Source organism: Nuphar pumila, chromosome 8 (assembly GCF_984573655.1).
Source record: "Nuphar pumila chromosome 8, dmNupPumi1.hap1.1, whole genome shotgun sequence".
In the NCBI taxonomy this organism is placed as follows: domain Eukaryota; kingdom Viridiplantae; phylum Streptophyta; class Magnoliopsida; order Nymphaeales; family Nymphaeaceae; genus Nuphar; species Nuphar pumila.
Genome location: NC_143256.1, coordinates 15,116,854 through 15,133,127, shown reverse-complemented (window position 1 = coordinate 15,133,127; position 16,274 = coordinate 15,116,854). Strand labels below are relative to the sequence as shown.

The following is a 16,274-nucleotide window of genomic DNA, read 5'->3' as shown; positions in this document are numbered from 1 at the left end:
CCTCTTTGGGCAAGGAAGATCAACCGACAACATTTTATCAAGCAATAAATTCTAAGAGATGAATTGAAGCTATGAACAACGAAATGGCGGCTCTTCATGAGTCTGGCACTTGGGATATTGTTCCCAGACCACATAATCGGAATGTGGTTGGGTCAAAATGGGTCTATAAGATAAAGTATAAGCTAGATGGTGCTATCGAGCGATATAAGGCAAGGCTGGTTGCCAAAGGATTCACACAGGAGCAAGGACAAGACTATGATGAGACCTTTATTCTAGTTGTGAAAATGGGAACTATCCGCATCATAGTATCATTGGCTGTTGAGCACCAGTGGACTCTCAACCAATTGGATGTGAAGAATGCGTTTCTACATGGAACTCCGAAGGAAGAAGTATACATGGAGCAACCCACTGGGTATGCAAAAGGGAACTCTAAAGAATACGTGTGCAGGTTAAAGATAGCTATATATGGTCTAAAGCAGGCATCTCGATCTTGGTTTGAGAGTTTCGCTCTTGAAGTAGAAAAATATGGGTTTAGTCGGTCTCTTCTTGACCATTCTCTTTTCATATTTAAATGCAAAGATATAATTACCCTGTTATTGATATATGTTGATGACATTATCATTACAGGTAACTCTAATGAACATATTGAACAGGTTAAAGAACTTTTGAATCATAAATTCAAGATGAAGGATCTTGGTAAACTGAGATACTTTCTTGGAGTAGAAGTTGACAGGACTCCTTAAGGCATGATGCTTACTCAGCATAAGTATACCATTGATGTTCTTAGCAAGGCAGGTATGACAGATTGTAAGCCCCTCAGCACACCCAATGTACTTCATCAGAAACTCAGTTGCTAAGATGGAGATTTGTACGAGGATCTTTCAGGATATCGCAGGATAGTAGGAATGCTTCAATATCTTACCTTCACTCGGCCTGACATTGTCTATTCTGTCAATCAGGTATCTCAGTTCATGCATGAACCACATATTGGGCATATAAAAACCGTTAAACGCATTCTTCGATATTTGAAGGGTACTATTGGAGATGGTCTTCTGTACAGAAAGAGTATGCCTGGTCATCACATGCATGAACTCCTTACTTACACAGATGTTGATTGGGCAGGAGATCCAGATGAACGTAGGTCTGTCTCAGGATACTGCATTTTCATTGGGCTAAATCTTGTCTCCTGGAGCCGTAGAAAACAAAAAGCCATAGCCAGGTCGAGCACAGAAGATGAATATAGATCAATGTCAGCTACTACAGCCGAAGTAACATGGATCAGACACCTGTTGACAGAAGAGAATCGATTTCTAAAAGTATTCTCTTGTGTGACAATCAAAGTGCTATCAACATGTCATTCAATCCTATCTACCACAGTCGTGCCAAACATATTGAAATTGATCAACATTTTGTAAGACAAAAGGTTGAAGAGAAGGAAATTGAACCAGAATACGTGCGGACTGCTGATCAAGTTGTTGACTTGTTTACAAAAGGACTTATCAAGGACAGATTTTGGATGTTCATGGTCCAAAACCATGTACAACTGGAGGGGGGGTGAAAAGATACTGTCATTTAGTATAAGGTCTGGAACTCAGAATCCAGACCCAATTCCTTTCATTTTAAACACATGCTCATTAATGTTTCATTAATGGCATGCTGTAATTTTATCATAACATGTAATGGGTATTTTCATACCCTAGCTATTGTATTTGTGTGTATTTAATCAGAGAAGCAAAAATGAATACCCTGATTAGGGATTTTTGCTGCAGTCACGTTCTCTCTCCCCATGTTGTGCTGTTGCTTGTAGATGAAGAAAGGAACCCATGATTTCTATCAAGGTGGGTCGACCCGTTTATTAAACGGGTTAGTTTAAGCCCAACCTGAACCCGCCTAAAAGGCGGGTTGGCGGGTCGGGTTGGGAGGTCGTGTCAGGTTTTGCCACCCTTAATCTCAATATTTGTCATATTTTATGACAAAATCTTTGCAGTTTGTAGTTCTACTTTTAAAGGCAGTGACATTTTTTATTGATAAAAATATAATTTACAATCAAGCTCCTTTACCACCGGAGAAAATTATTAACACTATCACAGTTCACTATACATGGAGTTCACAAAACTATACTAGTCATCAATAACTTCACTTTTCATATTCTTTATATATTTTATATTTTTCACTCCATTGTTCTCTAAAATGCCAAAATTACTTCTGTAATATCACATAAGGGCATTTTGTGAAGCACATTCTTGTACCATTTCTATATTGAGGGATCTAACATTTCTCCATCAACGCAAGATTTCATTTTCTTGTTATTCAATTGCAATGAACATCTAGTCAGTCTTTTCCCTCAAGACATGTTTTATTTAGAACACAAGATCTTGTTGGCTTACTATGCCTGACTCAACATTGAGTAGTAATTTTAGCTAGTGTGTAAATTGCCTACCCCATCAAGGTGCAAGATTGAATTGAAATATATTCATTTCAGTGATCATATTGGATAATAGAAAGACACATCATCATGTTCTCCAGCCTAGTTGCAATCATAAGTCATCAAGAAAATCAGCTTCAAAAAGATGGTGCAAGCACACAAACCACAAGATATAAAAATAAAGGCAACTACTACATGTACATGAAGAAATGGTGCTACCTTGTTATCAAAGGCAAATGTGGTGAGCTCTCCTTCCACCACTGCAAAACATTTAATTTGAGAGTTCTCCCTTCTCTGTAACCTTCCTGCACATCCAACTCCTTGCATCCATCGGACAATCACCCCATCATAACTGCTAGATAGAATAATATTCTGGCTGCCTTCAGAGGTGACTGCCAAACCAGTGACGCTCTTCATGTGCCCAGAAAATGATACTGGCATCTTTTCTAGGTCATTGGCTGAATATATACTAATAGTGCCACCAAGGGAAACAGTGACAAGATGATTATTCTGCCACAGGCAACCAACTAGCATTCCATCCAGTCCAGAATCAGATGAAGTAAGTGTCTTCTTCACCTTACCGTTTCCATTTTCATCAATCTCCCACACTTTTGCAGTTTTATCTGCAGACACTGTTAGCACCTGAAACAGCAGGATAAGCTTTTGCAGTAAGATATGAGAGTTGGCTACTAGAGAAATAAATATATAAAACAAAGAATGAATAGGTATCTTTCTGTTGAGTCACACCAAAAGAAAAAATCATAATCAGCAAGTGCATTCTCTTTGAAGACCTAAAAATAAGAAAAAACAATGTATCAAATATTGCATTAACACTTTCCTTTAATCCACCTGTAAAATTGCAACAGGCAATTCAGTCAAAACCAGAAATCCAGCAGTAGCCGATGTGATTCGAAGCTAACAAGGAAAATGAAGGGCTTTTCACCATCTCTATTTCTCATAGTGACATAATCACTTCAACAGATTAAGTTTGCAAACTAAAGGCTATTAAGATATAGCATACAATGCAAACTACTTGTCTTAGATGTTCAAATGATATAACCCAAATATTGTTAAGATATATATATATATATATACATATATATATACTTGTATATATATTATATACTTTAAAGTTAAGTCAACTGTGGTTGACTTAGACTAGTTGTTGGACTGCTGGTCCAACGGCTAGAAATCTAGCCATTGGACTAGGTCCAACAGCTAGTCAAACTAATGTGGACTCCCTTTTTCTCTCCTTTAATCTCTTTTCTTCCTCCGTTTCTCTATAAATATGGGTGCCTTTGTAAGGTAAGAGAGTGATGGGTAGTTTTAAGCTTCTTGTGTGTTTTTGAGTGTATTGTAATGATGATTAAAATGTATTTTTCTTTGTATTTTTAATGTTCTTTATTAATGAAGTTATTCATTCACATTCTATTGTGTTTTATTTTAGTTATTATGTTTTTATCCAAATGCATTGTGTTTTTATTCTTGGAGTTCATTATAGAGTGCATTGAGGTCCATGCCATTTTGTGACATGGTATCAGAGCAAGGCATCATGGTCTTGAAAAAGATTCGTATTAATGAATAGCATGGATTCAAGGATTTTGCATTCCGGTATGTATCTTTAGCTTTTCTATCTTCATATGTATGGTAGGTGTTTTGAAAGGGTTATATTAAAAATGAATGTCTTCTTTTGAAATTAGAATATGTAGAAATTGTTAGAAGTCAAGCACCTTCGACCAGATCTTCATCCACAGCAGAAGAGAAAGGGATTTGCAAGAAGGAGAGGCGGCAATGACTGACACGATTCTCAATGAGAGGTTGTGCCCTATATTCAATGTTATATATATGATACAAGTTGGATTGGGTCTGTCAACCCAGACCCGATAATACCAACCATGTAAATACAATACAAAAGAATCATTTTGGGTCTAGAACTAGACCTGTACACTACATTCTCAGTACCCTCCTTCAAGTTGTGCATGGTTTTGCAACATGGACAACTTGTTCTTCAAGAACCAAAAACGCATATTGGTACGGCCCTTAGTGAACAAATCTGCCACTTGGTCAGCCGTAGGAACATAAGTAGGTGCAACTTCTCTATCTTCAATCTTTTGCCGAATGAAGTATTGATCAATCTCTATATGCTTTGTGCGACTATGGTGAATAGGATTAAAAGCAATTTGTATGACACCTTGATTATCGCGCAAGAGAGTGGCGGGTAGCATAGATTCTCCAACTTCAGTCAAAAGATGTCTCAGCCATGTGGCCTTTATTGTAGCAGCCACCATAGATCGATACTCAGCTTCAATACTAGATCGTGCAAATGCACGTTGTTTCTTGTTACTCTACGCCATCAAGTTCCCATCAAGAAAAGCACAATATCCAGAAACCGACTGCCTGTCATCTGGAACTCCAGCCCAATCTGCATTTGTGTATACATCCAGTCGATGTTGCTCCCCTTTAGTCTTGGATTGATGATAAACTAGACCATCTCCAAGAGTTCTTTTTAAATATCGAAGGATTCTCTTGACAACATTCATATGCTTTGTTCGTGGGTCATGCATGAATTGTGAAACTTGATTCACTGCATACACAATGTCTGGTCTAGTGAAGGTGAGATATTGGAACATACCCACAAGACTCCGATATTTCTTGGAATCTTCATATGCTTCCCCATCCCGGGATCCGAGTTTATGATTAAGGACACTAGGGGTGGATAGAGGTTTATAATCCTTCATGCCTGCCTTATCCAACAAATCCAAAGTATATTTGTGTTGGGTTAGTGAAGTGTTTCATCCTGTCGATCCACCTCAACCCCTAAGAAATAACGCAAAACCCCCAAATCTTTCATCTTAAACTGTCGACTCAATAAGATCTTGGTAGCTTCTATGTGTTCATCGGAGTTCCCAGTAATAATAATATCATCCACATATATAAGAATTAAGGTGCGTACCTGACAATCTCGAAAAATAAAAAGCGAATGATCAAGATGAGATCGAACCCATGTCTCTGAACTTCAATAGAGAAACTATCAAACCATGAGCGGGAGGCCTGCTTTAGCCCATAGATGGCTCTTTGTAGCTTGCAAACATGTGTGTTGGGGCTATGTTTGGTATAACTAGAGGGTTGCTCCATATACACCTCTTCCTTGAGAGTGCCATGCAAAAAATACATTTTTGACATCAAGTTGACTTAGAGTCCATCCATACTGAACTGACAAGGACAGAACTAATCGAATAGTTTCCATCTTGATCACAGAACTAAATGTTTCGGCATAATCTTGCCCGTATTCTTGAGTGAACCCTTTCGCTACTAGCCTCACCTTATAGCGTTCAATGGATTCATCGAGTTTATACTTGATTTTATAGACCTATTTAGATCCTACAACATTCTTGTTCGATGGTCTAGGAACAATCTTTCAAGTCCCACACTCATGTAAAGCTTTCATTTCCTCATTCATGACCTCAACCCATTTGATTGACATAGATGCTTGTGAGAAACTGATAGGTTCATCATGCTTTTCAATCTGGGAGATGAACAGTTGTAAGTCTGTAGAGAAGTTGTCATAACTTACCCATCTTTCAATAGGATGGTGAATCCTCTCAAGCCTCCTGGGTTGCACAATAGGTCGTTGAACTTTGTCTTTGTTTCACTGCACATAGGTAATCCCTTAAAACTTTGTAACATCTGAAATGACAGGCATAGTAATATCTTGTGTGTTTGTCGACATTTCCTTTTCTAGGTGTACAACTGTACTATTTTGTTCTGCAGATAGTGTATGACATGAGGGTACGTCATGCATCACCATTTGATCAAGCACCTCAGCAACAAGCCATGGCTGATAACTTTTAGCATCCTTACAGTGTCCCTCTGTACTTCCTAAATCATCAGTATGAGTCTCGTCAAACACGACATTCCATGAAACTCTGATGCGACTGGTAGTGGAGTCATAGCAGTGATATCCTCTATATTGATCAACATATCCAACAAACCTACACCTGCATGCCTTTTTCTGAAACTTATCACGTTAAGAACTGTCAATATGAACATAGCATATGCAGCCAAACACTCGCAACTCATTATAGTCAGGATGAACCCCAAATAGTGTAAATAGCGTAAAATAAGGGGATTGATCTGCTAACAATTTCATTGGCAGTCGATTTATGACATAGACAGCTGAATGAAAAACTTTCATCCACAAGTTTAAAGGAATGTGAGTGTTATGCAACATACTCAACGCACTCTCTACAATGTGCCAGTATTTTCTTTCAGCCGCACCATTTTGTTGTGGTGTGTGTGGACAAGATATTCGACGACCTATTCCATTATCTTAGAGAAATTCAGTAAATTCCTTTGATAAGTACTCTCATCCACCATCACAATGAAAATATTGAATTTTAGTTGAAAATTGATTACAAACTAAAGCACAGAATGAGCAAAAAAGCTTGAAAACTTCAGATTTATATTTGATAAAATAAATACAGGTGTATCTAGAGTAACTATCAATGAAAGTAATGTAATAATGATTGCCCAATAAAGAAGACTGTGGGGCATGTCTCCAGACATCAGAATAGACAATTTCAAAAAGCACAAAATCTCTTTGATTTATTGAATGAAATGGAAGAACATGACTTTTACATAATTGACAACGGAAACAAAGAAGAAAATCAGCCTCGACATTCAAACTAGACTGCGGAACAAGTCCACTAGACACAAGCTTCTCAATAAATGAATGATTACAATGACTAAGACGACGATGCCAAATCTCTGGCTTATTACATTGAGATAGACTAAAACAAACTTTGAATGACACTGGACGAACTGGTTGTGAATTTATTGATGCATCATGAACTAGAAGAGACTCCTTGAAGACATACATGTTTCCCTGTCGTTCTCCTTCAACGAGTGTCTTCTTTGTGAGAAGATCCTTGACACATACAGAAAGAGTAAATTCGACAAAAGAATTAGTATCATCGACAAGTTTAGAAACAGAAACAATGTTTTTAACAATACTAGGAGAATGGTAAACATCAGATAAAGGTAATGAGGAATTGGGGAGTAGAAGGAAAATATTTCCAACATGAGAGATAGGATGAAGAACACCATCTCCGGTTTTAATAAATCTTACCAATATCACATGTCACATGTGCAGCAGCCCGGAGTTAATGTACCAAGTCTCCTACTCAGTTTGCTTGAAGCTCAATTCTGAAAGAGCGAAAATCAAAAGATTCTTCACATTTTTCTTTTCATCTCCTTTACGGTCGTCTCCTGCTTGTCCCCTAGTAGAAGGCCCAGCACCATTAAACTTGCCTTTGTTTTGCGGATTATGCCAGCAATTTGCTTTAATGTGCTCAATTTTATTACACTGAAAACATGTTGGGATGTTTATAGGGTTCCCTGGATACAAGTTAGGTGACATGTAGGGTATGGGAAAAAGCCCACGGCCTCCTTGATTACCTCTTCTATGTCCACGCCCGCCTCAAAATCCCCCATGTCCTCGCCCTAATACTACTCATGTGACAAGTACCTCATGGTTGTTGGAATTCAGGGTCATCTTCTCGCCCCTAATGGTAACTTCATATTGTAGTAGCTTAGTCCGTAGATCTTCAAAACTGGGCAATGAAGGGAGGCATAGAAGAGAGGTGACTAACATGTGGTAGTCAGAACCCAGACCATTCAGTGCCTGTTGAACCTTTTCTTTGTTAAGAATTACGCAACCCACCATGGCTAGTTGATATGTAATACTCTTGATTTTGTTCATGTATTATGTCACTTATAAACTCTATTTCTTCAAAAGCTGAAATTCTCTCTTTAAATGCAAAATCCTAGCTTATGAAATCTGTGAATAAGTCTGCGCCAATATTTGCCACAACTCTCTGGCTGAACATTCATCTAGGATGGCCACTAATATCTCATGGGAAAGCATAGAGGTAATGTAAGCCACAACTGCCTGATCTTTTCTTCTTCATGTTACAAATTTTGAATTATGAATCAATTTGTTGGAAACCTCCCCTTTATCATCTCGCTCTTCTTGCAGGACGAATTCTAGTGGTGCATGGATCGTTCCATCAAGATATCCAGAGAGATCCAGACTCTTAATAAAAGGAAAACTTTGTCGCTTCCAGGTCAAGTAGTTATATGAGTTGTCCAAGGAAACTGGAAGGGAGAATCCATGTGAAAGGACAACAAAAGAACACTCTAACCAGCAGTTTGATTTACCAGCAATGTAAATCTGTTTTTTTTTCTTTTTGCTACGAAAATAATATTGCAGGGAAACAAATAATCAGTAGAACACGACAAATTAATGATCTGAATTTTTTTTTTGTATGGACCGAAACTTTGATTTGGTTTTGGAGAATAAGATTTGACTTGAAAGACAAAAGAGAGATCTAAGTTTAAATGGAAACACAAATCTGATCTGATACGATCAGATTTGATTTAACGCTGCTGAAGGGAAGAATCAATATGCCATGGCCAGATCTAATTTAGTCTGGCTTGGAACGAAAACACTAGATCTGGAACGATCCGATCCAGCATCAAAGAGGAAAAAAAATAATCAAGATTTAAGAAAACAGATCTGGTTTGACGTGACCAGACTGTTTGACGTAAACAGATTCAGTTTTAAGAGATCGAAAACTTAGAGAGGAAGAAAGATGTTTAAAAATTTTAAGAAAGAGATTTTTAACCCAATATGATAAGATCAATTTTCAGGACAGAAGGAGAATAGAATCTGATCTGATAAGATCAGATCTTGGATCAAAGAAAGGAAGAAGAGAACTCGACCTAGTATTTACTTCTCAGCCTGCTCTGATACCATGTTAGAAGTCACGCACCTTCGACCAGATCTTCATCCACAGCAGAAGAGAAAGGGATTTGCAAGAAGGAGAGGCAGCAATGACTGACACGATTCTCAATGAGAAGTTGTGCCCTATATTCAATGTAATATATATGATACAAGTTGGATCGGGTCTGTCAACCCAGACCCGATAACACCAACCATGTAAATACAATACAAAAGAATCATTTTGGGTCTAGAACCAGACCCGTACCCTACATTCTCAATAGAAATTATTGTCTTTTAATATATTTTTTAGATTATGGATATGTATATTGAAAAAATTATATTTTGCAAAAATATGTGGTTTCTTAAAATCTTATGTGTTTCATGTTTTGCAAAATATTAATTTTTTACATTTTTTTTTTGTGTCTCTTAATGTATGTATTTACATAGATTATCTTTGGGATTTTTAATATATAGTGATGTTTCTTTGGTGATTCTAACTATGTGACCATGCATGATTTTAATTATGTAGCCTTTGTGATTATTATTGGATGGCATAAGCATGATTTGTCATCATGAACTCGAATGCATATTTTAATTTCTCTATTATGCATTATATTTTTTAGTGGGTTCTTGTGTATGCTTCTTGAGCATTTTATGAATAAAACTTATATTTTTTAAAAGACTCTTGTATGATTGTTGCTTAGCCCATAGTAGTTTTATGTGCTTTTTGGTAGCTTAGTGACTTGAGTGTTTGTGCACTTTTGTAACCCTTAGTGGTTTCTTTCTTGTGCATTGATACTTCATTTCATGTTTCTTAAAGATTTTATATTTGTTACATTGTGATAAAATTCTTTGTATGATATATATGAGTTCATGGTTGTTGATAGTTATATAGCTCTTTGTGAATCTCTATATGTTTGTCATCAATTGTCTAATAGTAGACTAATGATTTAGATCTAGCTTCTTAGAAGCTTTTCTTTAATAAAATCATATACTTTTGTCTTTTTATTGAGATTTATTGGATCTTTTGTATATGATGTGCCTTAGTGCACTTGTTTCTTGATTGGTGGATTCATGATTCTATTATCTTTTGAAAGATACTCTAACATCATAATTTCATCACATCTATGTAGATTATTTATATTGGGCATGATTCTTGTCCATTATTTGCTTGTCAAAGTTTGTAAAATTTGTCATGAGACATCTTGTGTTGGAAGTGATTGCATCAATTGACATATTGTTGTGCATATGATTGAACTATATTCATTCTAAGTCTTCATCTACCTTTATTGGATTTGATTTAAAACTTTGTTTTTTCAAATCGGTACTTTTATATATGAACTCACTTATTTGAAAATCAATTTCCGTGAGTATTTTTTGCCTTCTTTTGGCATTGTTTTTTGTCCATCATAGATTTTTCTAGGATGCGCCATTTATTTTTGGCCTTGTTGTTGGGTCAGAGTTAGCCTTTGAGGTGAGTTATGTGTGCACCTCATGTCATCTTACTAGTCTAGATTCCCAAAGGTTATGAGTGATGTGTTGTCACTTGTCTTGGGTTTGATTGGTATCTACATCCATGTTGCTTTTGTTGAACAAGAGATTCTTGTTGGGGTGAGTTGTGTGCACCTTGGTTTTCTTATCAGTATAGATTGTCGCCTTATAGTTTGGCTCTAATTGACGGTTGTTTGATCTCTAGTTCTATGAGTGTGTTATATCACTCATTTGTTTATTTGGACAATGTTATTATGAATACTTATAATTATGTTTATCTGTGATGGTTATCTATTTTGAAAATATGGTGTTTGAAAGATTGTTAAAATCGATACATTTATCCTTCTTGATGACATTAGTTTGTTTTTATTACAAGCTCTCTTACTTCGTGTCTTCTCCTATTATGTCTCTTATTTAAAAGATATTTTTGTGGTGAGTTATATGCACCCATTGGTTATTCACATTTTGTGTGTTTGTATTATACTCTTATTCTAGTAGCTGATGCACTTGAATATTGAGGTTTGTCTCTTATTTAAGTGTCATTTTACGTAGACAAGAAAGATTTGTTTGCAATGAGTTAGGTGCACCCATTGGTTATTCATACTTTTTGTGTGTTTGTATTATGCTCTTTTTCTAGTAGCTGAAACATTGAGGTTTGTCTCTTATTTAAGTGTTATTTTATATAGATGAGATGTTCACACTTTTTGTGTGTTTGTTAAGCTCATAAGTGGCATTGTCATTGATCTCTTGTTCTAGCAGCTATTACACTTGAATTTTGAGGTTTGAAGGTCAAGCGAGGTAAATTGCTTATGGTGGTCGAACTATTGTGAAGGTTTGCAAAATATCATTTCTTGATATTTGTGGGATTTTCAAATCTCTCCACAAAATTTCTAAAAAAAAATCACTCATTTACCCTTGTCTGGGAAATGGTTATTGAAAATTCTTCATGCATTTTGCATTGAATATGTTTTAATTGCATGCTTAAAGATATTTTAAATGTGTTCCATGATTAGTTATCTTGGGTGATTTACATCATGATATGCCTTGGTTGCATAGGATACAATATTTTGAGTGTATTTATAGATATTGTTTCTATTGTTGAGATTTAAATTGTTATTAATATTTGTCATTATTACAAAATATCTCTTGTTATGATTTGTACGTGGGATTTTGAACTTCCCCATTATTTCTGTTGTACATTCAATATGGCTACTTGTTTTGAAAAACCCTGCTTTATGAATATTTTTTGTGTGGGTTAAACTCTTTTGTGAGTTATTTATTCATGGTATTGATGTTGTTTGAAAATTCATATTTCATGCATTAATGTGCTTTTCGAGATAGATGTGTGTATTGACTTTCAATAATGCATGTTTTCATGAATGTTTAAAGTGATGAATGATTTATACGTTTATCTTTGAGATATTTTATGCATGCATCTCTTCTTTTGATAATATGCAATTGTGTTCTCTTATAAATCAAGAACTATGATTTCATAAAATTATCTATTGAGGTGAGACTCTCAATGAATATTGTGTATAAAAATTTAATGACTTTCAAAATTGATGTTGAAAAATTTTCTTACTATTAAAAGATTTTGAAAATTATTAAAATGTCTTATTAAATATGTATTGTATTTTTGGCGTGTTTGGTCATTTATATATATATATAGAGAGAGAGAGAGAGAGAGAGAGAGACACAGAGAGATGGGTGTGTACGAAATGAAATATGTGAATGAAATGTGCTAAATGGGTTTTTCTGCTCTTTTGGTGTGGGTTTTTTTTTTGCAGTTCTGACCCCATAAATGTGTTGGGCATGGTCAATTTACGAGGAATCCACACTTGGATCATGTGTTTTTGATGAAAAAAATGATATTTGGAGCCTAAAAATTAACAAAGATTTTGGAATGGTGATTTTTTAAACGTTATAAAAACCCGCTCATGTGTCAGAATCGAACACTTAAAGAGTTGAACCCTATAAAATCAAGTACATAGATCACATTTGTACGATTAGAATTTAAAAATAAAACAAAAAAACCCTGAAAAACTCATTTAGCATGTTTCATCTAGCATATTTTATTTAGCACGTACCCATTACTCTCTCTCTCTCTCTATATATATATATATATATAGTTATTTTTAGTTGGATTGCTCCTTTTGCACTCTTTAAAATATTGGCATTATTGATGATTCTAGAGACCTTTCGAGCATATCAAGGAAGATCTAGAAGCTCCTTCAAGAATTTGTATTATAGAAGAACATGTCGATATCTTGTGTAATGGGATTCCTTTTGTAATTGCAAACTTATAGTGAGTCAATGTAAGTTTGAGCGGGGGCGTTAACATATATCATGGTTGCCAGTCGAGGAAGCAGGAGCAGGAAGCGTGGCACTTTCAAAATTTTAGGAAGCGAGAAACGTGAGACAACTTAAAAGCGAATCAAGAATCATCTTGGAAGCGACCTAGGAAGCGAACCAGAAGCGACCTACGAAGCGAGGGGGAAGTGAAAAAATAATAATAAAAAAAAATGAAAAAAGGGAGGAAGCGCAGGAGAAGCGCGGGGTAAGCAACGGGAAAGCACGCTTTTCAAAAAAAATGGCGCTTCTCAACGCGTTTCGGAAGCACAACATTTCGTGCTTCCACTAGGCTAGGTGCTTTCGGTAACTCTGATATATATACTTTAAAGTTAAGTCAACTTTGGTTGACTTGGACTAGTTGTTTGACTTATGGTCCAATGGTTAGTGTGGTCTCCCTTTTTCTCTCCTTTAATCTCTCTCTTCTTCCTTCTTTTCTCTATAAATATGGGTGGGTGGGTGCCTTTGTAAGGTGAGGGAGTGATGAGTAGTTTTAGGCAGAGTTACTGGAAGCACCTAGCCTAGTGGGGAAGCATGTTTCAGAAGCGTAAAACGTCGCGCTTCCAAAATGCACTGAGAAGCGCCAATTTTTTTGAAAAGCGCATTTCCCATTTATGGGAAGCGCGTTTCTCTTTTATGGGAAACATGCTTCCCATTTATAGGAAACACACTTCCCATTTATGGGAAGCACGCTTCTCCTTCGCTTTCCCTGCATTTCCTCCCTTTTTTTGTATTTTTATTTTTATTTTATTTTTCGCTTCCCCCTCGCTTCCTAGGTCGCTTCCAGATTCGCTTCTGGTTCGCTTTCGAGACGATTCTTGATTCGCTTTTAAGTCATCCCATGCTTCCCGCTTCCTAAAATTTTGAAAGTGCCACGCTTCCCGCTTCCACTTCACATATCGCTTCCCGCTTCCTCGACTAGCAACCATGGTTTTAGGCTTCTTGTGTGTTTTTTAGTGTATTGTAATGAGGATTAAAATGTATTTTTTTTGTATTTTTACTGTTCTTTATTAATGAAGTTATTTACTCACATTCTATTGTGTTTCATTTTAGTTCTTATGTTTTTGTTCAAATGCATTATGTTTTGACCCTCGGAGTCCATTATGGAGGGTATTGGGATCCGTGCCATTTTGTGACAAATATAACCTCAACCAGGTTTATCCAACTGCACAGAAAATATGAAAGAATTTTCTATCAATACCAAAGTAAAGCAGACTAAAGCACACAATGAAACTTTGGATTAACACTTCCACTCACACCTGTAATACAGACAAGTACAGCCCCATCAGAACCAGTATGGTGCTGGAGACCATTAGAATATAGGTAAACCAGATTGTATAAAACTTTCATTCAACAGATAAATGAATGTGCTTCTTCGATCAACCAAAAAACAAAAAAGTAGAAGAAAAACTCTCCATTAGTCAGGCATTTGATTATATAAGTAACATTTAAATTTAATTGTGTTCCAATTAAAATGTTCATATTATCAATCTAAGAATCTGAAAAAGGAAAAAGTAGATATCATTCAATGTAGATATTTGCATCCTAAGTCCACCACTGGAAGTATAATTATTAATCAATAATGAAAATAGCATAGGAATATCATAAATACCGCTTTACTGTCAGGACTCCAACTAACAGCATAGATGCTACCATTGTGACCTTCAGCAGATAGCTCCCCAATCTTTTCTCCTGTCCTCCCATCATATAGTATACCTTTCTTATCTGAACTTACACTGATAAACTTGCTTCCATCAGGAGAAAACCTTACGCAATTGACAAAGTTGGAATGTTCCCTGCACTTCAAACAATAATTTTTCCTTTACATACTACCTCTGTTCGGTAAGACACAATCAAGAACATCTTCCTCAGCACATTATATTTTATTATGGCCACAAGCCTACATTGCTACAATGCCATGAATGAGTTTTTTATCATTGACATAAAATTAAAATAATGACTACATTTCTCCTACAAGAAATTTTGAAAAAAAAAAAGAAAAAATACCAAGCACTCGATGTTAATTAATATGAACCCTAGAACATTTTTCCAGAAGTTTTGCATTGGACTCTGCAAATCAAGGACACGACTGTTGCTCCAAAATAAAGAGTATGCTTCAACAATTAATGGGGAAAGGCATCTTGTAAACAATGTAGCCAAATCACACCAATGCACAATATTTGATGGGCCAAACAAGCAATGCAAGGAAACTTGAATAAATGTTATGTTTCTGCGTTCTATCTTGAACCAAGAGGCTACCATGAATTAAAATCTTAGAAGGATGAAAACATCTAACACTCAATCCAATTGCATCGATCAGAAGATGGCAGGTTTAGTGGATACTTAAGGGAAGTTTTCCACTTTTTCACTTTTTCTGTTTTGGTTAGCTTAACTGGAGTGCAGACCAGTGAATTAATGAGGTAACAAAAATAAAGGGTTCATATACATCATGATGACCAGTTTAGAGGTTTATCCCAGGGTTACCGGAAGTACCATAGGACATGGGGAAGCATGCTTCTCCGAAGCGTATTTCGGAGGCGCGAAACGTGGCGCTTCCAAAATGTATCTTTTCTTCCTTTTTTTGTTTTTTCCTTTTTTTGTTTTTTCCTTTTTTCGCTTCCCCCTCACTTCCCGCTTCCGCTACCCGAATCGCTTCCCCAACTGGCAACTCTGGTTTATCCTTTGAAGTACAATATGTTATAAGGAAGCATTACATGAGAGTCAAAATTGATTGGCTAGTGAAGTCCTTTTTTGTATTCAAGACCCAATAGGTCAAAAGATATAGTTATGAAGGGCATTTTTGTAAACTGACTTAAATTACCTTTATAAGGGTCAATATGAGAGGGATAGGGCACGATTCCAGCCCCTATTCTCTTTCTCCCTTGTCTTTTCTCACTTCCTCTCTTTTCCTATATCTTCTTCTTCCTCCTCACTCACTCATTTCTCTCACCTTGTTTCACAGTTCGCACACACCACATATTCTTTCACACATCAAAGGAACATAATCATGTTACCATCAATCTGAAGATGGTATCAGACCAAATGAAGATATGAAGGGAAATTTTGAAGCATACATCAACCACAAAATGACAAGGGGATTCATGACCTGCCACATGGGAGCTCCAATCAGTTTTGGTTGCATTCATGCAGATAATATTTCAGAAGATTTTGGTTAGGGAGCTCCAAAATCCAAAATTCAGTTTTTAAACATTATAACAAAAAGTA

General features: G+C 36.1%; 1 protein-coding gene across 1 annotated transcript in view; it reads right to left on the bottom strand.

Annotated features, from left to right (window-relative positions):
* The window catches only part of LOC149829662 (actin-interacting protein 1-2-like), a 75,855-nt gene that overhangs the window by 14,094 nt on the left and 45,487 nt on the right, over nt 1-16,274 (bottom strand). Inside the window, exons 5-6 of the mRNA XM_090015225.1 lie at nt 14,662-14,845; nt 2,645-3,067 (exon numbers count right to left, since the gene is read on the bottom strand). Of these exons, the coding sequence (XP_089871351.1) occupies nt 2,645-3,067; nt 14,662-14,845 (607 nt within the window). The remainder of the gene's footprint in view (nt 1-2,644; nt 3,068-14,661; nt 14,846-16,274) is intronic.